Source organism: Halichoerus grypus, chromosome 6 (assembly GCF_964656455.1).
Source record: "Halichoerus grypus chromosome 6, mHalGry1.hap1.1, whole genome shotgun sequence".
In the NCBI taxonomy this organism is placed as follows: Eukaryota; Metazoa; Chordata; class Mammalia; order Carnivora; family Phocidae; genus Halichoerus; species Halichoerus grypus.
Window position 1 is genome coordinate 171122788 of NC_135717.1, and position 13131 is coordinate 171135918.

The 13131-nt window shown below is 37.7% G+C and overlaps 1 protein-coding gene across 4 annotated transcripts in view; it reads right to left on the minus strand.

The window, feature by feature from the left end:
• The window catches only part of ST13 (ST13 Hsp70 interacting protein), a 54623-nt gene that overhangs the window by 7112 nt on the left and 34380 nt on the right, over positions 1-13131 (minus strand). For all 4 annotated transcript variants that reach the window (XM_036072610.2, XM_036072609.2, XM_078076676.1 and 1 more), the window contains exons 5-7: positions 8812-8878; positions 2819-2903; positions 2571-2681 (exon numbers count right to left, since the gene is read on the minus strand). In XM_036072610.2, coding sequence (XP_035928503.1) covers positions 2571-2681; positions 2819-2903; positions 8812-8878 — 263 coding nt within the window. The remainder of the gene's footprint in view (positions 1-2570; positions 2682-2818; positions 2904-8811; positions 8879-13131) is intronic.

The window sequence follows — 13131 nt, forward strand, 5'->3', positions numbered from 1 at the left end:
AAAAAATTACTTTTTTAATTCAAAATATAAAATTTTTTAAAATTATGTAGAACTACAATTTTCAAGCTCATTCAACAATTTCAACTCCTTAAAAACAGGATTAACATAATGTACACTTAGCATGCTAGAAGGTGGAAGAGAAAACAATACATGTGTGCACATTTTATTGAAAGAAGAGAAACGATAAATCAGAAACTAAAGGTTGGTGGAAGAAGATAAGAATGGAGTAGAGGGGATAGCAATGGAAATTAGACTTCTCTGGGTATACGTGTCAACTCAGTTTTGACTCTTTAAACATGCAAATGTTCTACATACGTAAAGAAGAAAATTAAACCAGAAAAGACAGAAATAAAGCAATCCCTAAACTTGAATACAAACAGGAAAAAAAGGACAAAAAACGCTGTTTACCACACTGAGCACACAGCATATAAAAAAAAGGTAACCTATACATATACATACATATATAGACTTACCTATTTATTGAGAGAGAGTGCACGTGGGAGAGCAGGGGGAAGGGCAGAGGGCGAGAGAGAGAGAGAATCCCAAGCAGACTCCACAGGGCTCAATCCCATGACTGTGAAATCATGACTGAGCCGAAATCAAGACTCGGGAACGCCTGGAACGCCTGCGTGGCTCAGTCGGTTGAGCGTCTGCCTTCAGCTCGGGTCATGATCCCAGGGTCCTGGGACTGAGCCCCACATCGGGCTCCCTGCTCAGGGGGGAGTCTGCTTCTCCCTCTGCCTGCCGCTTCTCCTAGCCTGTTCTCTCTCTCTGACAAATAAAGAAAAATCTTAAAAAAAAAGAAAAAGAAAAAGAAATAAAGACTTGGGATGTTTAACTGACTGAGCCACCCAGGCACCCCAGAAGTCACATTAACTTTTAAAACAGTATTTTGACTGTGTATCTTAAGTGGGATATATTCTAAGGATAAAAGCTGCAACAAACATGAAAACATTCAATTTTACTTAGAATATTATTGTGATAGGATTGTAGAACAATTTTATGTTATCACAGAGTAACACAAGTAAATATATTATGGATAGGGTGCCTGGGTGGCTCAGTTGGTTAAGCATCTGCCTTCGGCTCGGGTCGTGATCGCAGGGTCCTGGGATCGAGCCCCGCGTCGGGCTCCCTGCTCAGCGGGAAGCCTGCTTCTACCTCTCCCACTCCCCCTGCTTGTTTCCCTCTCTCGCTGTCTCTCTCTCTGTCAAATAAATTGTAAATAAAATCTTTTAAAAAAAAAATACGCATAAAGATTTTGAGTCTAGGAGAATAGTGTTAAAAATGCAAAACAAAAGGGAAAATGTTAATATTGAATTTTTTGAAAATATCAGTATAAGCTCAAGATTCCGTAACTTTTCCCCTTAAAATAATTATTTAAAAAATGTTTTTTTCTGAGGCACCTGGGTGGCTCAGTCAGTTAAGCTCTGCCTTTGGCTCAGGTCATGATCCTAGGGTCCTAAGATGGAGCCCTATGTCAGGCTCCCCACTCAGCGGGGAGTCTGCTTCTCCCTCTCCCTCTGCCCTACAGCCCCTGCTCATGCTTGCTCACTTTCTCTCTCAATAAAATCTTTAAAAAAAATAAAAAATGTCTTTTCTAACTCTGTTCATTGAAATGACAGAAGTAATGATATTCCACAGGCAACAAACACACTTAGTGGTCAAACTTTAGTTTCTGTAAATATAATGCTCACAAAAATGAACCCTGGTTTCTTTGAGAAATGGTTAATTCTGAGTCTGGGACAATCAAAACACAAGATGAGCTCATGCTATCTTTTACCAGAAGGCTAATTAATTAATTAAAAAAACAACAACAACAAAAGAAATGCTCAAAGACTACTGGGGTCACACATCAATGCTCATGAGCTTTATGACCCCCAGAGCATTACTATATCTTATGCTAATCTTTCACCTCTATCTTTGACTTGTGACTTCATAATCACTAAAGCTCCTTTTTTTGAGTAACCTAATACAGTTATCCCAAGCATATCCATCTTCATTTCCACCCGTACTTGGAGTACAGCACCTTTCCAATCCATGTAACATGTGAGTGTCATTGGACAGCTCATCCTCAAGTTACCAACACCCACTTGTAACATTAAGTTTCACTTCCAGGAATGATGACTAACCTAAGATATATTCACCTCTTTATTGTCTCCTTTTTCTGATTTTTCAGGTGACTTAGCAGCAACTCAAGTAGTTTGAAAATAAAGAATTCCTTCTTCTGTACTACACTAGTTTAATGTTAGGTTACACACACAAAAAAATCTAAAACTAAGAGAAAATTTGTAAGGTTATGCTCTTTTTAGAAATAATTTTGATCCTTACCTTAAATTTGGCTATATGTGGTCAAAAGCTGTTAAATAGTGGTTTTCTTTGAAGGAATAAAAAGAATTTTTATTTTCTTATTTGTATTTTCTTATTTGTTCCTTATACTCTCTCAATTCTTCATATTAAGCACATATTACTTTGAAATTAAATCCTTAAGCAATTTCATTTTTTTCAAAGCATATTAAAACATCAGATTTAAAATTCAGAACTTCTGAAAATAATGAAATTCTGTTGTTTACCTGTGTGCTTTCCCTCGCCACTTATAAGGCTGAGCTGAATCAGGATTTATTTCAATAGCTCTGTCACAGTCTCGAATGGCAGCATTTGGCTTCTGCAATTTGATGAAGACACTAAAAAAATAAGTGTGATATTAAAAAGTATTCATTTCAAACAATAACACCTTTGGGATCACCACAGAAGCAATTCTATTTAAATAAATGAGCAGAAATTCTTCACTAGGGGATTCTTTTTTGTTTACAGTTCTCACCTGGCTCTCTTGGCATACAGAATGGCCAAGCGAGGATTCAGTTTGATGGCATCTGTGAACAAGTCAATGGCTTTCTGTAGTTCACCTGAAGTAAAACAAGTTGAGAAATAAAGAATAAAAAATAAAAAATATTAACAAAAATTGTTGATCCTTTATCCTATTAATCTTCCACATTCTTCTTTTAGTCCAATAAAAAAAAGACTAATTTCTAAATTAATATACAAAAATGGCTCTTCAGGGATGCCTGGTTGGCTCAGTCGGTTAAGCATCTGACTCTTGATTTCGGCTCAGGTCATGATCTCAGGGTTGTGAGATCGAGCCCTCCGCCAGGCTCCACACTTAGCTCGGAGTCTATTTGAGATTCTCTCTCTCCCTCTCCCTCAGCCCCTCCCCCCACTCACTCCCTAAATAAATAAATCTTAAAAAAAACAAAAAACAAAAACGGCTCTTCAAAGCAAGTCTTACCACACCTATACGATAAATCACTCAAAATAGAAACAATTTTTGGATACATAATTCCCTAACAGTAGAATACCACATTCTTAGAACTCATGATTTTTTTAGTTAAGAAAAAAAAAAGGATAAGGTAAAGGATAATCAATTTTAGTCCATTAATTCTCTTTTATCCATTAAGTTAAAAGGATAAAATTAAACTTATAAAGGAAAAAATACTCATACTAAATTTACAGGGTTGATTAAAAAAATTATTATTTGAATTCACAGGAATGGTATAAGATTCAAGAAAACTAGAATTCGTAAGAAGCCCATAACCCCCATTTTAAATTCATTCATTGTATTCTATTCTCACAGTTAGCTTCTTTGTGTATTAGTGCCTTCAGTGAAGTCACTGAACAAATTAAGCATACTATACAATTAGAATAGTTCTTTGCAAAGGGGCGCCTGGGTGGCTCAGTCGTTAAGCATCTGCCTTCAGCTCAGGTCATGATCCCAGGGTCCTGGGATCGAGCCCCGCATCGGGCTCCCTGCTCAGCGGGGAGCCTGCTTCTCCCTCTCCCACTCCCCCTGCTTGTGTTCCCTTCTCTCTCTGTGTCTCTGTCAAAATAAATAAATAAAATCTTAAAAAAAAAAAAAAAAAGAATAGTTCTTTGCATGAAATCTAATTCCTGGACACAGGAAACACGGTGGGGGAGGGGGAAGGACAACAAGACAAACAGAATTTTAAAGTAAATGTCACAGTTCACTTTGGAAAATACATTTACCCGGCTATAAATCTGTAAAGGACCTTAACAGAACTCATAAAACAATGCAGAAGAACGTTGAGTCTTATTAAGTACTACTACAGATGTTACAAATTATTGCACTTGGATGTCTAATAAGCAGTTCACACCTACCATGTTCAAAACTGAACTCTTAATTCCAATCCCATCTCTAAAATCTATTTCTCATCCTTATATTACCAAATAAATGGCTCTTCCATTCAATCTAGTTTAGAGGTCAGTAAACTTTTCTGGAAAGGGCCACATAAGAATTATTTTAGGCTTTGCAGACCATACCAATCGTAACCATTCAACTCTACTACTGTAGTGGGGAAGCCACAGACAACACACGAACAAATGGGTGTAACTATGTTCCATTACATTTATACAAAAACAGGAAGCTGTAATTTGGCTAACTCCTGATCTACCTCAACGCCCAAATCTTGGAGTCATTCTCAACTCCCCAATCTAAAACCTAAATCCTTTTATCTCTAACTTTCAAAATATACCTAGAATCTAACCACTCCTGGGGCGCCTGGGTGGCTCAGTCGGTTAAGCATCCGACTCTTGATTTCGGGTCAGGTCATGATCTCAGGGTCATAAGGTCGAGCCCCATGGTTGAGCTCCACGCTCAGCGGGGAGTCTGCTTGAGATTCTTTCTCTCCCTCTCCCTCGTGCGCCCCCCCAAATAAATCAATCTATATTAAAAAAAAAAGAACCTAGCCACTCCTCACCCCAGTCCTGACGTTTCCCCCCCAAGGACAGTTTGTTAGCACTGCATGAACTACTCACTTGATAGAGTTCACAGCTTCAACACTGCACCACTACATTCCTTTTGATGGTATCTTTGAAAAACTGTTTCTACCGGTTGTTATGATAAAAAAAAAAAATAAAGAACTGCAGAAAAACAGATTGTGGAACAGGAAATGAGGGCGGCAGTGTCCAATATGACGCCAAGATTTGAGAAGTTGTTTAGTGCCCAACATATATACACATCTTACTAGAAAATAAATATGGTTATTTAAGAATAAGATTAAATATATTCTTTCAATTGTGTGTATTATTTTCCAATCACTTACTTGTTACAACACACTTACTAAATTGTTTGGACCTAACTACATTATCAATGAAACCCTTATGCCTTTCTTTTGGCTTCAAAGTTCTGTTAAAAAAAAAAAAATCAAGACAGTAAGAGCACTATAAACAGAGAAAAGTCTGGGAACCTTTGCCCTAATCCAGGCCATGATTGTTAGCCACCTGGACTCAATTTCTTGCATTCCCTCTGTAGGATCATGAAAATGCACCCTAGATCTCCTGGGGTAGAACCTAACTGACTGGGAACCCCATGTTCTGTGCTCAAGGCTACACTTCATAAGCTGCTCCCACTTACTGACTAAGTACAGCAAGGATACCAAGACTGGTCCATTATCGTGAGACATGTTAAATCCCCTAGCGGGCAACTCAGCTTGCTGTGACTTTTTAGAAACACACCAATAGTTGACGACTTCTCCTATACAGCGGGTAAAGACCTACATGACTGTCTAAATGACTTCCAGACTCCTCTGGCTCTCCCTGCTCCCCTATTTTTCCTTTCAGGCATTTTCTTAAGTATATCTCTAGCACATCAACTCATGTTTTGGCTGCCTCTGTAATGAACATACCCTTATTTGCCCTTAGAATTTGATCTACAGAAAATAGCAAAAATAATCCTTTTCAAAAGTAAATGCATCTCATGATGAAGCTTTCCTACACAAAAACAGAACAAAAACAAAAAACACCCCACAACACTACCACCTCAGTGGCTTCCCATCATCCTTAAGGTTAAAATTTTCAGTCCTTAGTATGGTCTACAAGTGATCTTGTACATCTACTACAGATCTTTAGTGATCTATCCTTCTCACCACCTTCCCACCATGTATCTCCTACTCTGAAGAGTTTCTCTGACCTCAGTTCTACCACTCTTACCCCTTCACTCACCACACTCCAGCTACAAGGCCTTTCTGCTATTCCCTGAATATGTATTCATCTCATATGCTCCCCCAGTTAGCCTCTGTACTTGTTCTTCCCTCTGTCTCAAAGGCTCTTCCCTCACATGGCTTGCACATTTCACTTCATCATATGCTTTTCTGACCACCCTTTGCAAAATAGAGCTTCCATCACTGACTATTCTTTTACTCAGCTCTGTTTTTCTTCATGCACTTATTACCACCTAATATTAAATTATGAATATGGTTTTGTTCCCCAGTAATATATGAGGTCCATGAGGTAAAGAACTTGGGTCTGTTTTGTTTTTCTCACTGTATATCCAGCATCTAAACACTGCCTAGAGGTCTAAATAAATATACTAAACTGAAAAAAGCATAGTAATGTTACTAATAACGTGACAGCTAAAAATACTTACTAAGGTCTTACTTAAATTACGACTATTGACATTTTAGTAATACCAGGACCTTAATAATAACGATGCCAGATACTATTCTAGGCACATTACACATACTTATTCATTTATCCCTCATGACTCAATATACTAGGTAGGTACATTATCTTTATCTTACAAAGGAGGAAACAGGGGTGCCTGGGTGGCTCCATCAGTTAAGCATCCAACTCTTGGTTTTGGCTCAGCTCATGATCTCAGGGTCTTGAGATCAAGCTCCTCACTCAGCGTGGAGTCCGCCTGAGATTCTCTCTCTCTCCCCCTCTCTGCCCCTCCCCCTGCTCACACACTCTCTCTCAAATAATAATGAAAATCTTTTTTAAAAATCATTAAAAAAAAGGAGGAGGAAACAGAAGCAGAGACAAAGAATAACTTCTCTAAGTTTATCTAGCTGGTAACTGCCAGAGCTGGGATTCAAACCCAGGCACTTTGGCTTCCAAAGTTCAGTATTTAATTATATTTCTGCCCCTCCAACCCCAGGTAGGGCCTGAATCTACAATCCCTGGCTTAGAATACTAATGTTTTATATCCCTCTAGGATATACTATAAAATTGCACTTATTCTAAAATTAGAACTAGGTTAGGGGCGCCTGGGTGGCACAGTCAATTAAGTGTCAACTCTTGATTTCGGTTCAGCTCATGATCTCAGGGTCCTAGGATCAAGGCCAGAGTCAGGCTCCATGCTCAGCGTGGAGTTCACTTGAGCTTCTCTCTCCCTCTGCCCCTCCTACTCATGCTGTTTCTCTCAAATAAGTTAATCAGTGATGTCTCTCTCTCAAATAAGTTAATCAATCTTTAATAAAATAAAATTAGAACGGGGATAAATTTATACATGAACACAGCTTAGAAATAAATGTGGAAAAAACAAGAACGTGACTTTTTAGATGGCGACAACAGCTTCATTTTCCTTAAAAATTGCTAAGCAATAAATAAAACAAATTTAAAAAATATAAGAATATGCCAAAATAAGTGACAAAAACAATTAGTTGATATTATGGTGCAGTGAGATCCTGCACAAGTCAAAACCCTTCTGATCCCTCAAATTATTCATTAACCTGTGAAATGGGAGTAGTATGAGATTTTAATAAAATAATGCACATATAATAAAACTGTCAGGTAGGTAGTAGGCACAAAATAAATGCTGGATAAACAGAAATCTTAGGTGGTAGTAAAATTAAAAGATAAGTATGGGAAAGGAATGGCCAGGAAGAGAAGTAGCTGGGATCAATTGATGGGTATGAATTAAAAGCTGAAATAGGTGAAGAAGAGCTTTAGAAAGAAGCAGCAGAGTACAAAAGTATAGGAAAATTCTAGAACAGCGAGGTCTGGCTGTAATGGAAGGTTAATATTCAAAAGAAGAGAACAAGGCTGGGAAGGCAATACATGGGATCAGACTCTAGCAGGTCTAACGCTATGATGAACATCTTCAAAAAGTATGCAAACAGCTAGTCAGAGTTACAAGCAAGGGAATGTGTGAAAATAAAAAGCGGTTCTAAGAAAGAATAATCTAGAGGCAGTGAATAGAAAGCAATAAAGGAAATAGACATTTCAGATAGGCAAACTATTAAGGCCAATGCAATGGCATAAACATGTGATAATGACCTAAACGAAGAAGGTGGTAAGATTACAAAAAAAGAAAGCAAGTATTATTTGCCAACTTGGAACAGCAATCAATACTGAACTTTCTAAAACTTTAGTCATCTTCTAAGTCTACGGATGAAGTCCAAATGCACATCAGCATTAGACAGCAGCAGCTCTCCCACAATGGCATTGTGTGACACACTACCACAAAGCTATGAAGGGGTCTGCATACTACCCAAGCTAAGAAATGATTTGTTCTCACAAATTTTAACTGATTAAATATTATGCTTACTATATTACCAGCATTCTCCCACTTTGAAAGGATCTTTTGAAGAGGGTCTAACACATAAAGATTAGAACAAGAACATTATGCCAACGGACATCATTTGTCAAGGGTGTTGCTATATACAAGATTAAGAGCCACTGTTCTAATACTACCACTTTTTTTGAAAAACATTCACCTTTATCTTAAAGCCTCTCCTCAGTGGACAAACACCAGGATTAGTCAGGAAAGGAGTCTTTCAATCACATCAGGATGTGTCCGTGCCCTGAGGCAAGGTAATTAATACCTGAGTGATTTCAGCCTCTTTTTCAAGGGGGGAATGGGTGGGTAGAGAACAAGACGATTTCTTCTCCAGCATAAGATACTTAATAAATATAAGTTCCCTTCCACTTTCCCACTATTTAACAGTTGCTGCAGGGAAAAAGAATATTCAGACTACCACAGAAATATAGCAAAGAGGGAAAAAAAAAATCACTCACCATCATTTAGGGCATCAATGGCAGCCACTTTTTTATCATTTGCCTGATCCATCATTTCCTCGGTTATCTAGGGGGAAATTGTAGGTCAACTTAGAAGTAACAGAGAAAGCAAAGAGAAGGAAGCAGCTTGGGCTTTCTTAGGGATGGGGTAGACACAACCCCCATTTTCATTCATTCTTCTCTAGTCTCCAGGGAGCAAGAGGATAACTATGGTAAGTGATTAGTAAGAAATTACACAGGATGAGCTTTAATCTTTCATATAAACAATATAAACAATAAATTTCACTCCCTACCCTTTACTTTAGACATGACCATTGCTTCCCTCCATCCCAACCAATCTTAGCAGGATGTTCCTGCTCCTGTCCCACCAACTCCTTTCTAGTTTTTCACAAATACTAAAACTCAATCTCCTCGTAAAGATGTAACTAAAGCTAGTTCCTGTTAGACTTAAATTTTAAGTGAAATGTCTCATTCTTTTGTTCCAACAAACATACTACTGAGTACCTATACTGTACAGAACACTGTACAAGATGCTGACAGTACAAAGATTAGTAACAAAAACTTACAGCAAACATCCCACCTAAACAGAAAGTTAAGATAGTTTAACAAAAGGCAAAAAGATCTACTCTATCACCAACCACTGTGTAAAATATTACTGGTGCTGGCTAATTCATTAAGAATATGATTTGACAGGTTTAAGAATTGAAAGGAAATACCAAGCTGTCTTCAAGTTTACCTAGAAAACTCAAGAATCACAGGCTATTAGAGCTACCAAAACAATTCAATAGTCCTCAGAAACACAGAAACAACATAAAAATCCAGAGTTCCTCCACATCAGCAAAAATCAGTTACAAAATAGGACAGAACAAGATACCATTCTAAGAACATGTAAGACTTTCGGGGGGGGCGGGGGCGCGCCTGAGTGGCTCAGTCGTTAAGCATCTGCCTTCGGCTGGGGTCATGATCCCAGGGTTCTGGGATTGAGCCCCTCGTCGGGCTCCCTGCTCGGTGGGAAGCCTGCTTCTCCCTCTCCCACTCCCCCTGCTTGTGTTCCCTCTCTCGCTGTCTCTGTCAAATAAATAAATAAAATCTTAAAAAAAAAAAAAAAAGACTTTCAAAGGGGGAACAAAAGTAAAATTCTACGAAAGAACACAAAATGTATACTATGTTCATGGAAAGATTTTTTTGAATACTTCAACCTAACCCCAACTTACTCAATAAATTTGAAGTAATTCCAACAAAAATTTTAAAATCTTTTGAAAAGAAAAAGAAGAAAACAACAAAGACACACTTTCCCAGATAGTAAGACATCGTAACAAAGCCAAATTGGGAGAAAAAAAAAAAAAAAAGACAACTTCAGTTTGTGGCAATATGTTACACATGATGCCCTGAGTAAGTGTAAAAGCCATCTTTGACCTAAGAATGTAGAAATCCTCAAAGAACAAGATTAAAAGAAGACTTGAAATCCAGTATGGGAGCCGAATGCTCCATCTGCTTTCACCCTTTCAGGTGTCAAACCTGGTGACCTCGCAATTGTTTTCAAATATAGTGCAGGACACATGAAAGAAAGTCTAGAAGGGAATGCATGTTGTCTAATCGACACCCTCCAATAAATCTGGAATCCCCAATGCCTATACCTGCAAGCATAATAGCAAACCAAAAATAAACCTGTCCCAAAGAAAGGTATAGCCAAGTAGCAAAAAGAAAAAAAAAAAATTCCCCTGTAAACTCATAATGATAAGCGAGGCTTTCCAGTGGAATTCCCATTACTTGTATAGTTACACAAACAACAAAAAAAACCAAGCTGAGAATTTAAAGTGGTCCTTGACTTGGTAGCTCCAACTCAAGAGTCTCGATGTAAGCAAACACTTTCCTCTTTGGAGGAATACACCTTCTACTCAGGCCTCAAAAACTTTTCCAGGTGAGATATCAAAGAACTCATGGTCAAAATTCCAACACACACACATACACATGCGCGCAGTCAAAATACACACAGACACACATACACATACCATCCACAAGTAAACAAGGTACCTCCCTCAATGAGCAAGAGTCAGGAAAAATAAAAGAATAAAACCAGGAAGAGTTCGACAAAGTTTATAATATGTTTAAAAGAATAAAGGCAAGTTCTGAAAAAGAGACTTATAAATAACCCAGTATACTTTAAAATGAATCAAAGCCAAGATATAAAGATGAAAAACATAAGCATTCAAATTCAAACATTAACAGCCAAATGACTGAAAGCATACATAATTCGGTAGTGACAAAGAAACAGAATTTAAGGGGCGCCTGGCTGGCTCAGTTAAGCGTCTGCCTTCGGCTCAGGTCATGATCCCAGGATCCTAAGATGGAACCCCTCATCGGGCTCCCTGCTCTGCGGGGAGCCTGCTTCTCCCTCTCCCACTCCGCCTGCTTGTGTTCCCTCTCTCACTGTCTCTCTGTCAATTAAATAAATAAAATCTTTAAAAAAAATAAAAAGAAAGAAACAGAATTTAATAGTGAAAAAGATCTAATACATATCTAACTAGGACTCCAGAATGACAGTAGAGAGAATGGGGAAGAGGAAATATTTGAAAGATACTAGATGAAAATGTTCCAGAGGTAAAGAAAGTTAACCCTAGAATTTAAAATGCCCAATATATCCCAAGTAGCACAAATACAGTGTTATAAGCCTAGACAAGTCAAAGTGATACAGCATCATCAATACATAATTTTTAAAAATTCCTTTCACAAACAGTGACAAAAAGTACCTATATTTGTTCTTAAAGATGCACATGACCTTTATGGAGAAAATGCTAATAAATTATCTAAAAACATCAGAAAAGACCTAAAAATTAGACAGATATATATATTCATGGGTAGTTAATCACAACAGTGAGCTGTATCCTCTCCCTAACTTGATTTTAAATTTAATGCACTTCTAACTGAGGGCGGAGAGAATTGATACTATTCTAAAATTTATATGGAAAAACAAAGGCCAACAAAGCAGCCAAAATACTCTTAAATTGTTGGGAGTCCCCCTATCAGATAACAAGACTTAATATAAAACCAAGTAAGACAATGTGTTATAAGCACATGGAAAAAAATTAGACAAGGAGAACACAACACCAGAACTGACCCACACATATATGGAAACAGTGTATTTTGGCATTGGTGAGGAAAGGAATTCTTTAATAGTGCTGCCAGGTAGACTAAAGGTGAAAAGGTTAACACATAAAATTTTCATAATGAAAAAATGATTTATTACAGCACTTATAACCTTGAAATAACAAAGCGTAATATATAAAAGAATAATCTATTTAACTGTACTAAAACTGTTTATTAAGACAACATAAAGTGAAGACAAGCCACAAACTTAGCAGAAAATATGTGAAGTACATATAAATGACAAATTGTTAGTCTCTAGAACATAAAATGAACTATAAATCAGTGAGAAAAAAGACGACCCAGAAGAAAAATGGGAAAAGTCACAATAGGACTTCACAAATACCTGTGAAGGACCAATAAACATCAGAATATGCTCAACTTTATTAGAAATTGGAAAAACGCAAATTAAAAGCCAGAAGGGCGTACCATTTCACACAATAAGCCTGGCAAAGATGAAATCTGATGGTATCAAGTGTTGGTGAGGACATGGACCAAGCTTCTAAACCACTACTACGCTGTTTCAGTGTTTCTCAAGCCTTTGTTCACTATCAACCCCCAAAGAGCCATTTGAGACATTTTTTATACTCCCCCATTCCATTTTAACACCACACAGATACATTGCATATATGTTATGAACCTCTGGAAGACCACTGGCCACTGTAATATCTAAGTTTTTTTGCAAGCCCTCTCCCAAGAACCAATTCTTACTACCTTAAGGGTAAAACTGTACCCAATGTGACAAAACCATTTTGGAAAACAATGGGATATTAGATATCCCATTAATAAGCAATTTCATTTCTAAATATAAATGTTAGGCAAACTCTGTAGTCTAAAGAGTGGTCAAAACAGATGCAAACTGAAAAAGCAGGTAAACAGAAAGTAACAGAGTATGATTGAAAGTAACGGGTACTGGGGCGCCTGGGTGGCTCAGTGGTTAAGCGTCTGCCTTTGGTTGGGGTCGTGATTCCAGGGTCCTGGGATCGAGCCCCGCATCGGGCTCCCTGCCCCGCGGGAACCTTGCTTCTCCCTCTCCCACTCCCCCTGCTTGTGTTCCGTCTCTCACTGTCTCTCTCTGTCAAATAAATAAATAAAATCTTTAAAAAAAAAAAAAGAAAAAAGAAAATAACGGGTATTTTCACAAATATTTTAAGTAGTAAAATAAAATTGCTTTCC